This window comes from Sporothrix schenckii (genome assembly GCF_000961545.1).
Source record: "Sporothrix schenckii 1099-18 chromosome Unknown Cont49, whole genome shotgun sequence".
NCBI lineage: Eukaryota > Fungi > Ascomycota > Sordariomycetes > Ophiostomatales > Ophiostomataceae > Sporothrix > Sporothrix schenckii.
In genome coordinates, this window is record NW_015971150.1 from 235200 (window position 1) to 256621 (window position 21422).

A 21422-nucleotide genomic window follows, 5' to 3' on the forward strand; every position below is an offset into this window, starting at 1 on the left:
GGCTTTTACATGAAACCGGAATTGTCAGAGTATGAGATGAGTGAACAAAGAAAAAAATATGTTAATAAGATCAGCTGAACAGAAAAGTGAAAGACGTAAACGAGGCTGGAGAGCTCTGAAAATGGTGATTAGAACGAATGAAGGAATAGTGACAAGGAAACAACGTAAATAAATAGACGGGGGGTCGACCAATAAATGGCCGAAAGATAGGCCAAACAGAAACCGTCCTCCACTTGCAAACACTTCACACGCGCTAGAAAATAATAAGTACGTATAATAGGGTTCAGTCCCCCCTTTTGAAATCCTCCCCCACTCCCCTGAGGACATGGTTGTCTCCAGTCGTCACGTAGCACGACAAGCAAGAAGCTGAGCGGTACATGTAAAACAGCAAAGAGTGTGAAATAAAACCAACAGGTAGCTAAAGCAGCAGGGTAATCAAAAGAGCAGCCAAAGGAGAGGCATAAATTACAAAGAAGGCATTGCAGTCGGACAAAAGAAATCAGAAACACAAAAATGGTACGTGCATGGGTAGTACAGAGTGAGAAAGCAAGAGCTGAGAGGCCAGTAACGAATCGCCCGGTTGACAAACATAGAAAGTGAAGGACACGTGCTTTCGGAAAGTGGTATCATAATGTCAAAAGGAAATGGAATAAAGGAGAACACTGGGAGGGAGTCATATAGTTGCGGCCGTCGACGATCGTGTATCGGATATAGAGAGAAGAGAGGAAGTAATGAGAAGTGTTGTTGCTGCAAAGAGAGACCATGCTCGCATCTTTTACCAGCCCTTCTTTCTCGCGAAACGCTTGTTGAGGAGAGCCAGGACCTTTGGCACGTTGAACTGGACATACTCCAAGTCCAGCTCATCCAGGTTATCCTTTTGCATCTCCAACAGATCGTCAAGCTTCAGATCAAGCTCCAAGAGACCACGTGTGCGTCCTATAAACTGTTAGTGTTGAAAATCGGAGGCACGAAGTGTAAAGGATTCGAATAAAATGGGAGGAAACAAACCCTTGTAGTGCAGAGAAATCACAAATGTACCGGGGAGCGGGCTCGTAAAGTTGAAATAAATGTTCGCTCTCCGGTTGTCGGGAACGTTGCTCTTCTGAATGACACCCTCCTTCTCAAGCTGCTGGTGTGTGAATTTGTAGGGACCCAGCACCTGTTGCTTCTGCGGCTTACGACGCGTGCCTTCGCTCTGGCTGCGCACGTTGTGAAGGTAGCTCTTGTATGTCTCTAGCTGGCCGTTGAGATAGGTGTTATGGCCAGTAATGGTGGAGAAGACCTCGGAAAGCTTCTGGGTCTCGGCAAGAACACCCTCCTTGAGCGAACCAAGATGCTGCAACTCCTGCTCGACTTCGTCGCGCAGCACAGCAAAGCCATCGGACTTGTCCGTGACCTTCATCTCCTGCAGCTGGCTCAGGAGCTCCATGGCGCGGATGCCTTTTCGGACCATGACAACGTCGTTCTTGGAGGTGGCGGCAGCGTCCGCAATTCTCTCCAAGCGCAACGGGCGACGAGCGACGGACGAGGTGCCGGGGATGGACCGCATGATTTGTACGAAAATGGACTTGGCCTCCATGAAGAAGACTTCTTCCTGTGTAATGTCCAGTGCGGAGGTAAGGTCGTCGAGCGCAGCCTCCCAGCGACTAAAGAGCGGAAGGTTGATGACACGGTTCTCCTTGCGGGGCAGCTGGGCGGGTGCGTCGCCGAGCTCGTTCATCATGATGGCAAGATGAGAGTTGTTGTCCTTGTAGAGCTCATTCTGGTGCTTCTCAAGAAGCGCATGCATGGCGTAGATTTCGTTAAGGGTAATGGAAAGCTCGAGGTCCTTCTTCGACAGAGCCACGTAGTTGTCCATCTCGAGGCTCTCATAAAAGTCCTGCACCTCGCATAGATCGAGCATAAACTTGTTGACGCGGTCCTTGTTTTGCTGGATGAATGGTTGTAGCTTGGCCATGTAGGGCTCCTTGGCGTATGAGGGCTTGTTGGCCAGGTTCTGCAGCATCTTGGCGATCAACGTCAGGGTGCGGCGTGGGCGGTCGGCCGGGGTGCCTTCGATAAGCATGTACGACTTGGGCGTCACAATGGCCGGGTTGATAAAGCGCAAGAAGAAAAAGCCGCCGATCAGCGTACAGATGACCTGGTCGTTGGCGTCCGGGTACTTGCGCTTGGTCAGGCTGCGAATCTGCTTGCAGATCCAGCGGATACCATATGGCGCGTCTTCAAGACCGTCGATAATCGTGGTCAGGAAGCCGTTGGCAATCTCGCTGAGCATCGTCAGACGCGGCTCAATGATAGCCTGAACCTGTGGGTTCTCGGCCGCCTGCTCAGCCGTGATGCCCTTCGGAAGCGAGGCAGGCAGGCTACCGGTGTCCTCCTCAATCTGCTCGACCATGCGCTCATAGACCTTGAGGGGGTTGATCTCAAGATCGAGGTCGTGCAGCTCGATCAGGCTGTTAATGCGGTCGGCGAGGACGGCCTTGAGGAAACTTTGGCCAGGACCACGTCTCGTGTAGGTCGTCATCATGCGCGAGACGGGAGTGTTGGCGCGTAGCAGCGACGAGTATTCCGGCGTGTTGTCGAATTGGTAGGTAAGCACAGACTGGAACATGGTCAAGAGCAAATGCTCTTCACGGCTTTCGTACTGGTTACCGTAGATTGTGAACATGACGGTCTGCAGGAGGGAGTCGATTTCGGACATGGATACGAGACGGCAAAGGTGGGCAATGTGACGCGGCTCGGACTGCAGCATAAACATCAAGTTGCCGTACTTTTGGGTCTTGTCGTCGTTGGGGAACGCGCCGACTTGCAGCTCGTTGGCATCTTCGAGGCGGCTCGCAACTTCGTTTTGCTAGGGAGATGAAAATTAGTAAACGTAGTTGGAATAGCAGATTGTAACGAGCGCAGTCCAGCACCAGGTGCCGATTTAGCATGCCACCAGACTGCTTAGTTTCACGCCTTTTACACGTACCTCTTCCAGGGCCATGCGGTTCTGAATCAAGAGGGCGATTCTCGAATCGAGATACCGCACATCTTTTTCCAAGACGAAGTTCTGTTTCGACTGCGACGAGATCTTGGCTTTGAGCTCGCGAAGCACTTTCTGGGCTGCAAAGGAGAAAAGAGACAAAAATGCGTTAGCTATTGTGCAGGGGATGTATACAACGAAGGAACGGGCATGTAACGGAAAGCAGAGCATGCGCCTCGATACTGAGGGGATACACACCTTTGGCCAGCTCATCCTCGATTTCCAAGTCGGTTTCTTGCGCGGACATGGACATGTACAGCGCCGACATGGAAATCCGCTTGGATTGGCGGGCAGACCGCGTGCCATCGTAGGACGACATGGTGTTTTGTCGGGATATGTGTTGCAACGAAGACGATGAGGCAGTCGAGGCTCGCGAAGGTGTATGCAACATGACCGACATTGTTCCCCGTGCAGGCAGCAGATCGTAACGACACGGGCCGGGCGCACGATTGGGAGACTTAATCGGGGAAGTGACGAGAAACCAACAGATCAAGAGGCCGGTCGAGATCAAGATACTGTACGAGTGCAAGCGGGCGGCCAGTCAGGCTTGCCCCCTTTTTCGGAGTTGGATAAGAGCGCGCGCTCTAGATTCAAACTGGTCGCGTCGTGGGGATAAGACGATGGTATATGTCAACGTTGCATGAAATTGCTGAACGGTAACCAATGTGCGAAAGTCGAAACCGTCGTCAAGTCAAAATTGAGAGGGAAAGGTTTTTGGTCGGCAAGCGAAATGAGCATGCGACGAGAATATGGGCGGCAATGTTTGCAAGGGATTTGAAACCGGGCGAGTGTAGATTTTGAAGAATGAAAAGGCGCAAAATTTGTGTCGAGAGCCCTCAACGCGAAGATGGGAGCAAAGAGAGGAATCTGGAAAAAAAAAAGCAAACGACAGCAACGGTCGACGTTGTGAACGAGGGCTCGAAGAGGAGAAACTTGCGAAGGCAAAGTGAAGCCGGGGGACGGTAGACAGATAAGGAGGAGGGAGGGAGGAAAAAGAATATGCGCGCGTGAGTGGAGTCCCAGAGAGAAACGGGACAGGAGAGAAACCACTGGAGCAAGGACAGGACAAGAGGGGGTGGGTAAGAGTGGGTGTGTACGAGAGACTGTGCATGCGGGAGGTGCAGCCCACGGGTCTGTGGTGTATCTTTTGGATGCAACAGAGGCAGAGAGGGGATTTTGGCCGGGATTCAGGAACGGTTTCAGTGCGATATCGTGTTTGGCCAGTGAGGGCGAATGACGGCACAGGGCGAGACTGCCAGGAGTGAAACGAAAACGGAAGACGGGTGTGTGTGGGTTGACCGTAGTGGGTCGGATTGGGGAAGAGGTTGATTTGCGCCGAGGAGGAGGTTGCGCGGAGACACAGAAATGGAAATGGGTGGGCGAGCGTGAGAGGCAATGGGGCTGTCGGCACGCGCAGAGAGTGAGTGGGCAAAGGCAGGCTGCCGCTTTAGGGGTTGCATCGACGCAAGGGCGGGCAACAGACGTCTGTTCCTGACTGACCAGGGCCGGCGCGACAATTTGGAAGATATCGCGGAGTCCGTCCGGTTGCTTCAGCGTCTTTGCGTTTCTATATTTGCGTTTCGATGTTCAATTGTCGATCCCGGATTCTCGTCTGCTTTCGCAATTGCAGCTCTCTGGGAATTTCCAACAGTTTTCCTTCTCTTTTAACTGGCGCCGCTACCCCTATTTTCGACAACCCGGCTTGCCTCGTGTTGTTTTGTCTGTATTCTGTAATTCCCTGCTTTTTCGGCGCCGTTTGCTAGTTCGCGTGTTGCTAGTCGTTTGTTGGTCGGGTTCCTGGTCTGGTTTTACGAGAACCTTGGAGCCCAGCTAAGATGGGAACAGCGAGCGCACCAAAGAAGGCGGTCGAGAATGTCCCGTGCACAAAAAACAAATGAAAAAGACTGGAGATCAACGAAGTTGAAGTTGAGCCAGTTGATTCCGGAGCCGCTGGCCACTTTTCGTAATGGCAAAACATCGCCGTGTAAATAAGGGTAATTACATAAGGACTAGTTCGTAGTGTTCTCTATTCTGCGCAGTTACTGCGTAGCCAAGACGCCAGTGAAGTCCACAAACGGATGGAGTGGGCCACGGCGTTGCGCTGCGAGGCGTGGTAGACAAAACTTTTGGTTATTGCTTCTCCGTAGTACTCCGTATTGTTACTCCGTACAACGATGATTCGGTGACGATTCGATGATGTCGTTTGGTGCTGTGGCTGGGCACAGATGGAAAAGAGAAACGTGGAACCTAGAACGAACAAAATCGGTTCGTCAACGGGAGATTCGTCGACCGTCGTGTTTTCTTGTATTGTCCTTCTTTGCCACTTGTTCCGTGTTCTTTGTCTTATGTCTTGCCCCTCCTTGCCTGGTTGGGTTGAATTTGTGTTGGTTCGTCTCAAGCTGTTGCTGATGTTTAGTTCATATTGGCGCTCCTGGTTAACTTTAATCGTACCATCCATGCGTCCGGACTTTTGACATGAGCTTGCAGCGAAAATAGGGACATAATGACGACTGCAAAAGTCAAAAGCAAGCCGGCCATCAGCAGAGATACGACGGGGCGATTCGTGTGTTCTTGTCTGCGTGTGGACGAGAGGGAGTGGATACTTCCCTTCATGTCTCAGAACCAGGGGCACAAGGGGGAGGCGAAAATGAGAGACGATGATGGCCAACTGACTCTGTCCATTCTTTTATGTGGTGGTACAGTGCTGCTGATCGCCGCTGGTTTTGCTGGATTCTGAACGCAAAACTTCCGGTTGGTAGGCCTGTCTGCCGATGATGCCAGGGCGTATCCTGGGACCAACAGGGCAGGGAAGGGAGGGACGGGCTCAGATGAACACGAGTTGGAGGGTGGCCCGACCTGATGGATGCGTGCGTGCGTTCGGCGTTGACTCGTTAAGATATCTTACGTCGCCCGGGCTGTGTCCACGGGCAGTCAGATGAGCACAGAGGGGATGCAAGAAAGGACAGTGCGCTAGCGTCGGCCGTTGGTGCGCGCTATTTGTTTGGGTTGCGGACGACTGAAATTTTGGGATTGAGATGCTGAATTATGCTTCTGAGCCAATGTGCATGTTGGCTCGGGTTGATTGCGGCTGCTGCGGGAATGACATGACGCGAGAGGGTGTGGACAACAATACTCCGTACATGAACCTGAAAAAAAAGAGGACACAAATACTTGCACAATGGCTAACAAGCCTTGGCCAGGTTGAGGCCAAAGTTGGGCCGATGACGATGTTTTGTTGGGGGCAGAGATGAAGTAAACGACGGGGGAGGAAGGACAGACCGGCACGGACTGCATGGCTCAGAGGAGTTTAAAAAATAAAAACTGGAAAAGTAAGCGTCTGCTTTGCATTCTACTTCGTACGGATACCGGGCAGGAGCGATGTGCAGACATCACAAGAGTTTTTGCATATTGAGAAGGCACGATTGTGCGCGTGAGTGCGAAATGGCAAAGAGCCCGCAGTTGCTAGGGTCATCATTACGCAGTGACGCCGCACGGCGAATGGTAAGGGTAAGAACAAGGGAGGACTAGTCCCCAGTAGCCAGGGGAAGTGCCCCCCCCCCCCCCCCGATCAGGTCAGTCCAGGTACTTTGTACACAAGTCCCAGGGGTAGACTAGCGCAGGTCTTTCAATTGGGGAAGTCGCCACAGGGCATGAAAACAAAAAGGATAATGCAATATTACGAAATCCAATGCAGAAACAAAATTAGGATCTCTGACAAAATACCCGAATTAGACGAATTGGGGAGACCCCGTTTGAGCGACTGAATGATTCGTAAGAAAGGCGACGATAGTAGGATACGACATTCTGAAAGAGAGATGACAAAAAGGAAAAAGAAAGCAGAAAGGGCAAAGCCAAAAAGATCAGAGCATGGAAGACGAGATTAAAGCCGGGATGCAAAAAGGGGCCCGGGCGCTACCTGCATACATGTGGAGAACTTGCAGGTGCACGAGGTACCCTGGAGGGGAAGGAAGGAGGGGAAAGGGAAAAAGAAAAGACGGGAGGGTAAGATACACAGAGGGCTCAGAATGATTTTAGAACTGGGATTAGTGGCCGGCTGGGAACAACAATGAGCAGTAGGTTGCCTTTTTGACCTTTCAGCGCTTGTGACGGGTCGCTATGGACTGGATCGTTTTAGCGCATGCGTCGCAGCGCCAGAGCTGGCGATGCAAATGCCTGAACCTGAGATGTCATTGTTTATGTCTGATATGAGCAGCGAAGGCCCACCACTTTGATTCATTCTTTGGTATTCTTCATGCTGAACCTTTTCAGATCGCCGCCATTGGTAAACTCGACGAGTCTGCACTCCACTGGATCTCGGGTTTCTGGGCAAATACGATATGTCGTTGCCTGGTATGCGAGACAATGTGATTTCGCTTCTTACAGCCGCGAAGCAAAAGGACGCAGGACGAGTGAGGACGACATGTCCGTATGGTGGGTGAGCCATGTCGTCGGCACACAGGATGAATATATACTGTACACCGACGGCAAAGGGCAAGCAACGGCTATCTGTCAAGAACACGGACTGGGCCGTGTTGGTGTCTCTACTCGAGACGGTCAATTTTGTATTTTGCACGGCTTACTTAGGCAATAAGAAAAGGCAGGCGATCACGATATAAGCTAAGGCGAAGCAGGACTGTTGTATGGGAGTCGTGGGCACGTGGGGTACAGTGGGAAAGAGTAGGTACAGAGAATATGGAGTATATCATGCAGTGTTGCTGTACTCTCGTGCGACGTAATAAATGAAGTTTGTCGTACTCCGTAGGTGGCAGTCAAATGTACAGAGTAAAGTGACCTTGGCTGGCAGGGAAGGGTGGGGCGGTAGAGTGAAAAGTGGGAAGGCGGACCAGAATACTGGGGGAAGGGACGATCGGAGCGCTCGAAGGGGTTCTGGGGGGCAATGAGAAGGGTCATCCTTGGTTCGTAAAACGGAGAAGTAAGATACGGGGCGAAGCCCGTTTGTCAAAGTACTTGCAGGAGGGAAATGGGGCTAGAGTCTATCGAGGATGCAAAAGGGAAGGAGCGTGGTGAGGATAGAGCAACGCCGAAGGGGCAGGCAGGAGCGAGAGAAGCAGGATCGGGGAAGGAGAAACACAGGTCTGAGGTCAGCTTGGTGCAGCACAACAATGGGCGAGAGCGCGGCACTGGTCTCACATCAAGCGAGACGTCGGCAGACGATGGAAGACGAGACTCGGCCCTCGCTTTGGGTCTGCCGCGACATATTGAGGGTATGTATCTCGAAGGTAAGCTTCGCCCCTCTGCTGTGTCGTGATGTGTGGTGCCGTGTTTGGGTAGACAAAGCAGGATTACAGGCACGACTGACATGGTATGGGCAATGTTTCTTTCTATGGGCACTGGTGGTGGTCTAGTTTCTGCATACAAGATCATCCGAGACAAAAGGATCAACAAGGCGAGAAGCGGCTCAAAAGGCGAAGCGGGCGAACGTGTATACTGTGAAAGAGAAGGGGGCGCAGAGGCAGGCTGAAAACTACAACATACACATTTACACATTGCAGATTGAGGTACCACCAAAGTCGACGACCAGACCATTTTGGGACACTCTTCACGATGATGTTCCTCAATCCACTTTTGGTGTAAAATGTCTTGCAGATTACCGGCTAGAGAAGGACATTGCAGGACTTGTATCGACGGGCTGAAGATGCTAAGCAAGCGTGCATGTTTCCAAGAAAGTGCTTGCGGGCATCGACCGGAGCACAGACTTATATGCAAAGTGGCGTATTATTATATTGTATCAACAATTTTGGTGCTGGGTGATGATCGCACATCACGCACCGCATGCCGTCAAATTGCGATGCCTGGCGCAAAACGAAACATGAGGAATACGGTTTTCTCGCATCCTGTCTATTATTAGCACCCGTGTTTGGAGACAAGAGCACACTGCAAAAACATGGCGAGGAGACTCGTGAGGGTGGCATCATTAGAAGTTGCGTCTGACGTCGCAGTAAACGGGATGACAGAACAGAGTAAAGCAAGGATACGAACCGGTTGTGGGTAAAACGACGAGGAGCAAACGAGAGGAAAACAAGACTCCATCTTCGCTGCATCACAAGACGGAACAAATCATATCTGTGAGTGCCAGGCGAGGCATTGGACGATAAAAGATTGGGAGAGACGAGGGGGCACAACTGACATATGCAATAAGAAAAGGGGACCTTATAACGTAAGGGAAGAATGTGAAAAGGAACGCGCCAAAAGAAAGGGCAGAATGATGAACCGGGCATCTCGGGAGCGGATGAAAAGGCACTGCCGCGCCCAGAACACAGAACAAAGGGAGGACGACCCTGTCGCCGTTGCAACAGCGACGACGATGTATGCGTGAGAGTCCCAGCCGATGGCAAGGTGGCAAGTTTGAAACTGCTCGTTTCGATCATCACTTCCCTGCCCTCCGTCGTGACTCTCGTCTTTTCGATCTCAGTGTTGCCTTCGTCACCGTTGCACTACGCCCCTCTTTGCCTAGGAACAGCGTTGCACTGCCGCTAGCTTTACGGGACTGCAGGACTGCAGGCATATGCCCATGAAACACAATCGGCCCAGGGGTCCACGCAAGGAGGGGAAGACGTTTGATACAGGCACGAGACGACGTGTAAAGACGTTGTAAAAGAGGAAATTGTTAGTACGTCGAACGTCCTGTGGCGTAGGTTGCACTCTGAGAATAAATAAAAGGGGTCGGCTGATGTTTGGTGATGTCGGCGCCTTGCATCAACGTTGGTTTGCTCGCACGCTCGTCAGTGCCTCGGGCGGCTGGCGAGGCCAAACAGCTTGGATGTAAGTTTGTATGGGTTCACATGCATGTGCAATGCAGCCTGTGGGATATCACTTGCCGCAAGAACAACAACGGTACGGTTGGCAGTTGATGGGAATATTGTTACAGTCACTTCTCGGAGTCCGTCTGCCGATAGCGAAAAAAAAAAAGTGGATGAAAAGTCAGCAGGAACAACATCATCGGTTATCGTGGGGGTCAGAAGGAAACGACACTGAATATGAAAAATGAACGAAAATGAAAATATGAGACAAAGTCTGCCGAACCATGGGTATCGAAGGTAGAAATTTGATCCCACCTCATCCCTCGGATGAACGGCCTACAGTGCATGTGCCACCCTACTGCATCTGAAAAGGTTGCACGACACCATATTATGATAACAAGACTCTTTTGCATTCGGGTAGAAAGATTGGATAGAAAAAATATGGGAAGACTAAGGGGCTGAAGTACTGCGCAAGGGACGAGGAACGTAAACTGGACAGCTATCGACGTATTTTGTTCAACAGTAGAGCATACGACATACGTGATACATGATTCAGAATAACCGGCTCTATCGCATACTGTCAACCTTGCAAAAGGCCTATAATCCCATCTGAATTTGAGACAGTCGTCCCCATCCGCCCCATCATATCTTATGCTGAGGGAACCTCGACAATGTCAATGTCAGGGCCCCACGCATCGCCGACGCCGGCAAATTCGACCGTGTTACTGCCAGACTTGAGCGCCGTCGTCAACACGCTCTCGCCGATGTTGCCACTCTGAGCTCCGGGTAAAAAGTCCATCCGGATCGGCGACCCGCCATTGATTCGTACGTCGGCCTGCCGGCCCTTGGCCTCGGATACGCCATACCGGACAATGAGCGTGGTCGTTCCACTACTTGGCGCCGACAGCCCCGACAGCGTGATCGTTCCGTGGCTTGGTCCGCCTACGTAGCCCGCTGCTTTACCGCCCGAGCAGGGCTTGCAGTCCACGGCCTTGGCTCCACCTCCGTACGCACCCTGGTTGCCAGCGTACGACTTTTCGTCCGGGTGACTGGCCCACGGCTGGATCGACTCGACATTGGGCAGCCATGCGGCGTGGTTTTTCATGGTCACGGACGTGCCCGAGATGGTCAAGGGCAACCAGACGTATGTGCTGGCCCGCAAATTCTTCGACACCCAACGGTCGCCCATGTACATGACGTTGCCACTGGAGCCGTACGGAAGTACATAGTGCGTCTGTGACGAGTACGTCTTGGAATTCTTGTCGGCGAACGTGGCCCAGGAAGACCAGCCGGATGTCAGCGAGGTCGACGTGCTGACAACGTTGTCGTTGGGGTCCCAGCCTGACAGGTGGCTGCCGAACATGTAGTAGCGGCCCTTGATCTTGATGAGTGCCGGCGCCTCAATATGGTCCTTCCAAAGATATGTGGATGCGGCGACAGAGAGGTAATCGTCGGAGAGCCGCATGATTCGGAGGCCATTGGCACGCTGTTGGTTAGCCGAGGGCCAGGCTATATTTTTACTCGGTTACGTGACGTTGTCAACTCACGTCTTCTGACAACAAGTACGCCTTGCCATCGTCGTCTTTGAACAGGCCCATGTCGCGGCTCTGAAATCCGAGCGGCTGGAAACTGTTATGATAGGCTGGGGCGCATCAGCGTCCTATTCCATTTCGTTTCCACGACGGTCTACCATGTCCTCCATCCCAGCATTCGCACGCACTGTATTTCCCGCACACCGTGTCACCTGTGGCCACGCCCGTCTTTGCTTCGCCGTAGTTGCTGCTGTCGACATGCATCCAGAGCACGTACTTTTGCGTCTTGTCGTTGTAGACTACCTTGGGCCGCTCGATCACCCGGTTCGGGCCCAGGTCGCCACTTCCCGTTCGCGATAGCAGCGCGCCTTCGTAGTGCCACTGCACCAGGTCACGGGACGAGTAGCAGTTGACATTCTGGAATGCCGAGCCGTCAGTTTTGTCCTCGCCGATGAGGTAGTAGGTGCCGTTGACCTCGATAACGCCACCTCCGTGCGCCTGCATATGCGCTCCGTTGGACTTGTAATGCTTGTTAGGATGGAGACTGTTTGAAGAGGAAGCCAAACGGACACATGTACTTACTGCCGTCAATGATGCGCCTGGCACAATCTGTAAGGCCGCCCGGGCTGGTACCAGAAGATAACTTGCACAGGCGGCCGCCAGAAGAACACACGTCGATCGAAGACCCATGATGGTGATGCGTGCAACGTCAAACGGTTGACCTGCCAAATTTGCGCATTTGAGCGACAGGCATACTTTTATATCATGGACGGTTCCGGGTTCCTAGGTCCCGGTGAGCAGTGCAACCAACGACCCTTTCATCTCAACTCGACGTGTCTGTATTATGCCGCGCTTCCTCATATTGGCTGCGCCATAACACTAAAAATCATTGCAAGGCCGCCCACCGCAATCCGCAATATCGTCACCGCCCTGGTACAGATGCTTTATCCTGCCGCGAACATTAATTTGGGACACTTGCCTGCCGCTTCATGTGGGGTTTGAGGCACCCAATGTCGATTTCGGCGACTTGTGATCGGTTCGTCGGCCTCTCGCCACGCATTAAACCATCTTGGCCATCCACCTGGAAGTCATATTTGCGGGTAAGGGATCCGGGGAGAGGACAACATGGAAGGAAAGAAGAAGTCAACGTGGTCCAACTGCACCCGCACTCGCACTCGCAGGGCCGGCGTCCTTTGACATGATGATACTCATCAATACAGTGAAACGCAAACGAGGGCGAGCACCAGGTGAAGCTGCAAGACAAGGCGGGCCTATTAATATCCCAAAGAGCTGCACCAGACAAAAAGCACAAAATTAAGCAAAGGTACGTTGAGCGTCCCGCACTGTATCTGCGTTGACCAACGTCAAAGCCATCGATTTTGTCGACTCCAAGAATAGGAATGTCGAGACCAACAAGCCGTTACTTTCTTTCAGAATGATGAAACGGCTGCGCGAGCGATCGACAAGATGCAGCATCCAACACGGCGGCTGTTGTCGGCTGGGGGTTTGTTTAACCAATCGAGCTTGTGATGTCTGTCAGTTGCTTTTCTTTTCCTTTTCTCTCCCCGTCACTTCTCATCACCGCGATTCTGATCGACGCCCGGCCAGCCACCTCGTTTCGCCTCAAGATGTCCCGATCGGCCTCCAATCGCAATGCTGGCACTACATCGACATGAGTCGAAATATCAACTCAGAGTTGGTTGTGTGTCATAGGCATTTGTGGGTCAACAAGAGTTGGTAGACTCCCTCCTCCGTCATCTCAAGCCAAGGCATACACAGGTGAGGTAGGATCGCCTTTCTTTAGGAAGTTCTTCGGGAAGTGGCGGTACCTCGCATTCTTAGTCACCCACTAAATCCCTCCAAAAGTCCCTTGTATCAACAGTAAAAAGGGTCGAGAGGGTCTTGTCACAGGTACCTCTACCTGGCCTGCCCTTGGCGCCACAGCGCGGGGTGGCACTGCACCGAAACGTGCTTGGCGTGCCCCAGGGCTGTCCAATGTTCCTTCTCGTCTTCGACTCTCTTCTGCTACCATCGCCCGGAATTCTTGTCGCCAACTTCCATCCCAGCACACGACAGGCTACCACTGCTACAGAAACCTGCCCGCGATACGCCACAGCTGCTCCAACACAAAGGTGCACCTTCCGCCTTTCCGACCACATGCTGCATTGGACTTTCCGCACCAGGCTACTGACCTCCTTCTCAATTTGGCTGTCACCGTCGTTCTCTCCGGCCTTCTTTCCGACGTTCGCCCGTCGTTGCTTCCTCATTTGATGATTGAGATACGAGATTCCTGCTTCGCGCCTTCCATACCGCCGACAGCGGCAATCTCGACAGGCTTCAAAGACTACGTGAAAGGCCTCGTCCCCCGTTGCCTCGAACTATCCTTTTGCAGCCACCGCTTCTCGTGATGCGTCTTGCAACACTCACATAACGACCCGCGCGACACTCTCCCACAATGGGGCCACCTGACAAGGTGGGCGAGGCAACCTCGGGCGGGCCCGAGAGGTTCTGGGATGGTACGTGCTGATTGATGGGTGGGGGGTCTGATAGAAGGACAGAATCGAATGGGTCGAATGGGAAAGCAGCGGACTCTTTGGTCTCGCGCGACATTTGCGTCTAGTGCTAACGATGGTCATTTTCACAGATCTTGCGTCCGCCGTCCAGGCGTCCTGCGCCAGTCACGAGGAGATAGACGATGCGCTACGAGCGTGGCTTGATCTCGTAGCATCGGGCCGTGACGAATTCCTACAAGACGAAGACGACCTGGCGCGCTGCTCACGCTGCTTGCTGGATAGCCCGTTGTGTTCTGGCAGCGACGTACGCGAGTATGTTCGGACGCAGATCGTCTACAGTCTGCTGCAGGAGGACGAGTCCCGCCCACTGCACGCCATTGCCAACTACCTGCTTCTAGCCGGCCGCGTAGACGACGTGGTATTTGCCCAGATGATCGAGGCGGGCTGCTTTGCCCGCCTCGTCGAGCTGATCAAAGCCAGCTACAACGACGACCGCCGCTTGCACCGCCTACTGCTGGAACTCATGTACGAGATGGCACGTGTAGAACGGGTGCGCGTGGCCGATCTCCTGTCTGTCGACGATGGATTTGTCGGCTACCTGTTCCAAGTTATCGAGGACATGTCGGACGACAGCGACGATCCGTATCATTTCCCCGTGATTCGTGTGTTGGTAAGCGAGAATGGCAGACCTCAAGTGTAAACGGCCGATGCAAAGAAGAATGCTAACAGGCCACCGCACAGCTCATCCTCAATGAGCAGTACATGGTTGCGGCCACCACCGCGGCGGTCGATCCTATGTCGCCTGCGGCGCCCTTGACCAACCGCGTTGTCAAGGTTCTTAGTCTCAATGGACCGCTCTATCGCACATTTGGCGAGAACATCATCCTCCTGCTCAACCGTGCCACGGAAACCTCACTGCAGCTGCTCATCCTCAAGCTTCTCTACCTCCTCTTTACAACGCACGCTACGTACGAGTATTTCTACACAAACGATTTACGCGTGCTGCTCGACGTCATCATCCGCAATCTGCTCGATCTGCCCAATGAGTCCGCTTCCCTCCGCCACACTTACCTTCGCGTGCTGTACCCACTACTCGCCCACACCCAACTCAACCAGCCGCCACAATACAAACGTGATGAGATTTTGCGGGTGCTTGCCATCCTCTCCGGCTCGGGCAACGTCCACTTTGCGCCTGCTGACGAGACCACTCTCCGCCTCGTGGACCGGGTGGCCAAGGTCGAGTGGCTCAGCGCCGCGTCGCCGCCCACATCGACACCAACGTCGCCCACGAGCCCGGCAGGAACACTAGGCACCGTGACTACATTTGACACGACGACAACGGCGCGCACAAGCACCTCTTCAAGTGCCGGAAGCGTCGCAACTGTTGGCAGCCTCATCACTGATGACAGTAATAACACCGAAGAGAACGCTGGCGAGGCAGACCGCGATCAGGTTGTTAATAAATTCCTTGGTATCAGCCTGTCACTTGACGGCCACCTTAGCCGTGCCAGCGTCGAAGATGTAGCTGCTGTCAAGGAAAAGCCTGGTATTAAAACGCCAAGCCGCAAGGCCGAGTTCACGGAGGCCGAGCTACGAAACTCGGCATACGACGACTATGATGCATGGTCCTCTGAGGATAACAAGGCCGGCCCTGCCACTGCGGGAGATGATAGCCACCCTATACCGGCTGTGACTGTCGAGTTTGTCCCGAAGGAGGAAGACCTCTTCAACCAAGGACATCCACCCCCGTGTCCCACACCATCCAGCCCGAAAGCCAAGGCAAAACAATCTGCACCACCCGCCGTTCCGCCAGAGCGCAGACGAGGGGCAAAACGCGCTGTACCAGCTGTTCCCAAGCATCGCCATGGTGTGGTTCTCGTGAAGCCTCATCAACAACCTCCACCACCCCCTCCCCCGCTTCCTTCGGCGGCGTCAGCCGCTGCCGGAAAGGCTCTGGCGGGCTCTGGGTCCGCACCAACATCCAACGAAAACGGCACTGCATCCGGCGAAACCAACCCAACAGCCGCAGCTGCAGCAGCTGCGGCACACACGGCCCATGAACACACGCACCACACGCACCACACACACCGCACCTCTCCACACCCTGCCGGCGCGGGCATTAAAAAGCTGCCGCCCAAGCTACCACCACCGCGGCGTGCAGGTCGTCTCAGGCCGGCTGCGTCCAACGCCAACCTGCAGCAGCAACACACCTCCGCCGAAGTAGGCATCGGCAAGCCTTCAAATAATTAATCTGAAGCGACGATGATAATGAGACACAAGCGATCTCGTCATTCACTTTTTTGGCATTTACTATTCTCGGTGGACTTGTCGGTCTGCTTTGCTTGTGCACATTCTTAACCGCTACATACTATCCGTGTACGAGTTTGTCTTTTTGGGCGGAGCTCGGGCAGCGTTTGCCTTCATTGCTCGTTTTAGCACGGCGTTGGGTTGGGAGTTTGAAGAGTGACAGGTCGTCTCCTTCTTACACGATAATACAATTGCTCGTTTTCTTGGAATGTTATTTGTTTTTGGGTTGCCGTTTTGTCGTTTTGAGTTTCGCGAAAAGCTTCTTTGTGTCTCCTGCATACATCAAACGGAGAATTTAAATTGGATATAAACGAATACAAAGATACAACATAACATGATGTTAGGTCTGCATGGGTTAGAAAACACAGGTCATAATGTGTCGGTCACCCGTTCTTCACGACAACACTCGGACTTGACACCAATATTCTAGGGATCACGAGTTCATCCTCTCGACCGCGACCGATCACGTCGACCGCCTGCCCATCGCCGGAATCCACGCCCGGTAGGTGTCGTCTGGCACACAATGCTCGGCTCGATCGACACTGTCTGGCCGTAATCCTCGCCACGCGAGTTTCCCGCTTTAAACAGAGCTGGGCGCACAACAAGAGTGATGTCGTCAGACGCGTGGTGGCCATTGCTGGTGCTCACACTGTTGACATTGTTACTGCTGCTGTTCATGACAGACATGGAGAGTCTAGGGTAAGTTTCACTTCCATCCCCATTGTTTGCCGGAGTCGTTTCGCTTGTCACATTGACCGACTCCATTTCCCGTGGGTCGAATGGCATGCCGTAGTGCTGGCCGCTTGTCGACGTTGGGTAATGGACATAGAACCATGCACGTTGTTGGCACAGATCCGCGTCCAGGCCAATTGCTTCGGAGACCACATCATAGAGCTGATGCCGGAGAGCGGACGACGACGAAGAAGACGAAGTCGGTGACAAAGGAGGAGGAGGCGTTTCCCTGTGGCCTGTGGCACCACCGGCTCCTCCATCTTCAACGCCACCCGGACCTCCTGTCCCGAGAGCCAGCAAAACACCCACTTCAACCTCGAGCTGGCGCACGACCGCCTCGACATATGGCGCAATCACAACCGACTGTTGCTGCTGTTGTTGTTGTTGTTGTTGTTGCTGCTGCTGCTGCTGCTGCTGCTGCTGATGCTGTTGTTGGTCGCCTTCGGCCGGTGCATCCAGGCTACTCACAAAAACAGCCGTCTGCACACGCCACTGGTGGAATGTCGGATCCGTCGAGCGACTGTACATCATATTGTCGTCTGCATCTGTCAGTATGCGTTTAACGATGATCACGATTGACACCAGGAGGTGAAAGGGATGTGTACATACTCATTTTTGCGAGAGACGTCGACCAGCGTGCCGCCCAACACATGCGGCTCGACCGGCGGGCGCCACCAAACACGCTATCCGCCAAAACAGCCCAGATGGCTGCCTCCACGAGATAGACGGAACCCTTGCGCGAGTTTAAGAACTTGTCAAAGTCGGGCGTTAGGCGCCGCAAAAAGGGTGCTCGCTCGGACGATACGGGCACCGACGCCGCAGACGAGGGCGGCAGAGCGGCCAAGCGGGACTCCACACACTGCCGGATCTGCCAGCGCAGGCCCTTCCATCGAGAACGGATCTGGCCATCGGGCAGCTGGCCGACACCGCCGGCTGCGTAGCCATTGAGACCCGACATGGTATTGAGTCCTGGTAGACCAGCGGGCAGTTGCTCGAGCTGTTTCACCTGCTCTTGAATACGGGTGCGCAGGCGGCCGACGAGGGCGTTCAGCTCGGCAATCTCGGCGTCTCGTTCGTGCAAAAGGGCAACCTGGCCTGCGCTCTGCTGGTGGGCAGCAGCCAGCTGTGACGATAGAGCATACATGTTCATCTCGGACTGCGCCCACGCAGCTTCATAGTAGGCTTTGCAGCTGTGGCATGGAGTCTGCTGCTGGTGTTGGTGGGGTTGTTGCTGCAGTTGCTGCTGCTGCTGCTGCTGCTGTTTCTGTTGCTGTACAATTTCCGTCTGTTGAGGTGGCTGCTCGTATCCAGGTCGGTGGCTCTGCGGCTGTTGCTGCTGGAGCTGGTGTTGATGTTGGCGGTGCTGTTGTACAGGTTGACCACCTCCCGGACGCAAACTATCCGGTACATGGTCGATGTCGATTCCTCGACCTTCACTGTGCGGCAAGTGAATCGGGGGTGGAGGGGGAGGCACGGCTGTGGCCTGGGCCGGAGGTGGCTGCTGAGACGGATGTGCCTGCGGCGTTGTCTGATGTAAGACCGACGCGTGTGCCAACGCCACAGTCTCGTTCACGGTCAAGGTTGCGACTGCCGTCGGCATGTTGATTGTTGCATCAGTGCTCGTATTTGCAGGCGGCTGTTGCGGTCGTGCGGTATCCAAGCTGCTGCCACGCTTAGTATCAGAGCGCCGAAGTTTCTTGAAGCCGCCGAGAATGCCACCGGACTTTTCCTTTGCATCTTTCATCGTCACCGGCGCTGAGACACGGCCACCTGGATTCTGCTGTTGCCGTTCTTGGTTTGCCCTCTGAATTGCTTGGAGGCTCGGTACAGACTTTGACGGCGGCGCGCTGCTCGCGCTGTCGGTCTGCGCAGGGGGCCCTCGTGTTGTGGGGCCTCCGGCCGCCGCTGGAGGTGCCGGGATCTTGGGCTGTATGGTTGGCGGTGATAGGATACTAGCCGGTTTCGGTTCCTTCGGAGGCACTGGGGGAGGAGGACCGGGCACGACAAAGGTTGTCGAGGTCTGCTGTGCTGGCTCCGGATGGTGAGCCAGCTCAGGATGCGGCAGCTGGTCGGCAGGTTCGTTGTCCGATCTCCCACTCGCCGGGATGGACGGTGTTATCGTCCGGTTGTCCGTCTTTGGAACGCTTGGTGCCCTCGCCCTCGCCGTCTGTGTCGAAACGAGTGGCATTCCAACAGTCGTCGTTGGATCCAGACTCCCGAGGTTGTCTTCTGCGCTTCGAGAGGCCTCGATGATGCTTTCACTGCCAGTTTCGTTCTCGGCGCTGTCGTAAGGCTCAATGACACTCTCGCTCTCACTGCCACCACTGTCGCTACCACCACCACTCGCAATGTCACTTGCGACCCCGGTCCCGATGGTGGGCGACGTCTCACTCCCGGCGCTGATCGTCGGCGCATTGGCAGTTCCGCCTCTATCCCTAGTGGGAGCGACGCCACTCTCCGGTGCGACGAGAGGCTGCTTCTTTGACCGTCGAAAATGTTTGCGGAACGACATGAGCCCACCCGACGGTGCCGGCGTCGATTCGACTGGCTGTTGACGTTGATGTTTGTTGCTGCTCTGAACAGGCAGAACGCTGCCGGGCCCTGCATTGTCGGGTTGTCGTGCCGCTGGCGCTGGTGCGGACGTCGAAACGTCGTCCGATGCGTTTAGCACATTGTTGGCAGACATACTGAGACGGCGCAAAATGGACGACCGCGACGACGACCGTCTCCGCTCCTTGGTAAGGAGCTTGCCGGAGGCGGAAAGGCGGTGCTGCTTGCCGACAGAAGGCGGTCGACCTCTGGACGCATCCATTCCGATGCACCTCGCAAGCAATCCGAACAAACGACGGAAAATGTGGCGTTCTCTTTCTTCTTTCGGAGACAAAACAGGCCAGTTGCTGACCATATATGAGAGTCAGCGACGAAGGACGAAGCGGAGCCGCAAAGTATGCTGCCTATGGCGTGTGCACGGTGCACAATGTGCGGATGGGAAATGATGGATGGGACATACAAGAACACCAGAACATGCGACTGTTCGGCTCGAGTCCACAGTTCAAAGAGCTGCGGCTGGCTGCACGCCGCAAGAGAGCAGCAAGCACAAGACCGCACAGCAAAAGGCAGTACAAGGGCCAAATAAAATAGAATAAAAACGACGACTGAAAGACAGAGATAAAAATAGCACCGGAGCTCGAGGCAACCAGCCGACCACGACGTGCCCTGGCCCTGGAGAAGAAGCTAGCGAGGGCAAAAACACCACGGCAAAGGGACGGTGACGACGTCAAAAGAACGACCAAGGTATAGAACGACCTGGTCGACATGTCCGGTCCTGCCAGCTGGGACGAGAAAGGACTGTGGGAAAGAAAACAGAAAACCTGTCGGGCGAAACAAGGCGCAGACCAGGCCAGTTACCAGATGTGCAAACGACACACAACACGGGCAGGGTTGAGTCTGGGCTCGACGGGCTCGGGCAGGGCTCTCCAATTACAGCTCAGTTTGGCGCCGAAAATTGTTCAAAATGGCTTCTGGGGACGTTCTGCTTGATAGCTGCCTATCAACAAACACGTCATACACGCTGTCGGGCAACAGCAGTACACGAGGCAAATCAATTGCTGCTGGCTCGCCAGTGCTGCCTGTCCATGGGGCTGTGCAGCGTCACAGCAGCCTCTCGACGCCGTCTTCCGAGACGCTGACGAAAAGACATAAGACAGGCGACAGCCCACTACGGGGAACCAGATTCGACCTGGCTTGGAGACGAACTGTGAGACGAACTGGGTTTACACCGCCAACAACAAGAGGGCTACAGAGAGTGCTGGTGCTGTCAAAGCAGTGCCGGCTTTTTCCACTTCCAATTCAAGCTAAGATCCGGCCAATATTGGGGCTCTGCATGGCAAATGGGCTCGGGCCACACCTAGGCTCCTAGGAAACCCCCAACGGCACCAGTCTGCCTGGCGGCGGGGTCCAATGATCGTCGCCTTGCCGTTCAAGGTTCGACGGGTCGCCTGCGACGGTCGCCTTCGACGAAACGCTGGACAATAAACAGGCAGCGTGCAGTGGGGCTTAGACGAGGCTCAAAATGTATTGGCTACAATTTCCCGATATGGCAAGCTGCCAACGCACGGGGTCGTCGAAGAAGAAGAGGGGACGGAGAGAGGGGAGAAGAAAAGGGAGACGAAGAAGAAGAGGAAGAGAAAGAGAGGAACAGAGGAGACAAATGGCAGGGGAGACATCTGGCAGAGCAGAGCGTCAAGCGAGAGGGACACAGGGGGTTGAGGCCCAGCCCAGGAATCTTGGATGACACTCTCGAAATGCTGCTTACCATGCTCTCATCGCCTTTCCAGTTTCCCGGGTCTGGACCTGTCCTGGCGTCCTGTGCCAGGTTCGCTTGTTTCCATTATTTCAGCTTTCCAGGCGTCCCACCTCTTCAGCCTCGTGGAGGCGCCTGGCAAACAAGTCTCTCGGCACGCAAAGAGCCTCCAATTCCCCAGCATATTGCAGCGCCGGCCGTCAATATTGACATCAGAGCGGGGGACCGGACAAGGGATCTGCCATCACA

The 21422-nt window shown here is 54.2% G+C and overlaps 6 protein-coding genes across 6 annotated transcripts; 3 read left to right on the forward strand and 3 right to left on the reverse strand.

Moving 5' to 3' along the window:
• Positions 1 to 775: 775 nt before the first annotated feature.
• Positions 776 to 3425, reverse strand: SPSK_00423 (IQ motif containing GTPase activating protein; the record flags this gene model as incomplete). Its single annotated transcript, XM_016727392.1, has 4 exons — positions 776 to 936; positions 1009 to 2851; positions 2972 to 3105; positions 3224 to 3425. 4 exons carry the CDS (start codon positions 3423 to 3425, stop codon positions 776 to 778), a joined length of 2340 nt encoding a protein of 779 aa, XP_016582630.1.
• A 4581-nt stretch (positions 3426 to 8006) lies between these two features.
• SPSK_00594 (uncharacterized protein) lies at positions 8007 to 8679 on the forward strand (the record flags this gene model as incomplete). The annotated part of the gene is made up of 2 exons (XM_016727560.1): positions 8007 to 8250; positions 8423 to 8679. 2 exons carry the CDS (start codon positions 8007 to 8009, stop codon positions 8677 to 8679), a joined length of 501 nt encoding a protein of 166 aa, XP_016582631.1.
• Positions 8680 to 10435: 1756 nt separating this feature from the next.
• SPSK_00510 (glucosyll hydrolase family 43 protein) lies at positions 10436 to 12008 on the reverse strand (the record flags this gene model as incomplete). Its single annotated transcript, XM_016727477.1, has 4 exons — positions 10436 to 11272; positions 11334 to 11428; positions 11507 to 11837; positions 11901 to 12008. The coding sequence occupies 4 exons, from the start codon at positions 12006 to 12008 to the stop codon at positions 10436 to 10438; spliced, it is 1371 nt and encodes a 456-aa protein (XP_016582632.1).
• Positions 12009 to 13773: 1765 nt separating this feature from the next.
• On the forward strand, positions 13774 to 16081 carry SPSK_00444 (uncharacterized protein; the record flags this gene model as incomplete). Its single annotated transcript, XM_016727413.1, has 3 exons — positions 13774 to 13834; positions 13963 to 14501; positions 14561 to 16081. 3 exons carry the CDS (start codon positions 13774 to 13776, stop codon positions 16079 to 16081), a joined length of 2121 nt encoding a protein of 706 aa, XP_016582633.1.
• Positions 16082 to 16579: 498 nt separating this feature from the next.
• Positions 16580 to 19682, reverse strand: SPSK_00403 (uncharacterized protein; the record flags this gene model as incomplete). The annotated part of the gene is made up of 2 exons (XM_016727372.1): positions 16580 to 17415; positions 17480 to 19682. The coding sequence occupies 2 exons, from the start codon at positions 19680 to 19682 to the stop codon at positions 16580 to 16582; spliced, it is 3039 nt and encodes a 1012-aa protein (XP_016582634.1).
• A 503-nt stretch (positions 19683 to 20185) lies between these two features.
• On the forward strand, positions 20186 to 20410 carry SPSK_00641 (uncharacterized protein; the record flags this gene model as incomplete). The annotated part of the gene is made up of 1 exon (XM_016727600.1): positions 20186 to 20410. One exon carries the CDS (start codon positions 20186 to 20188, stop codon positions 20408 to 20410), a length of 225 nt encoding a protein of 74 aa, XP_016582635.1.
• Positions 20411 to 21422: the final 1012 nt, after the last annotated feature.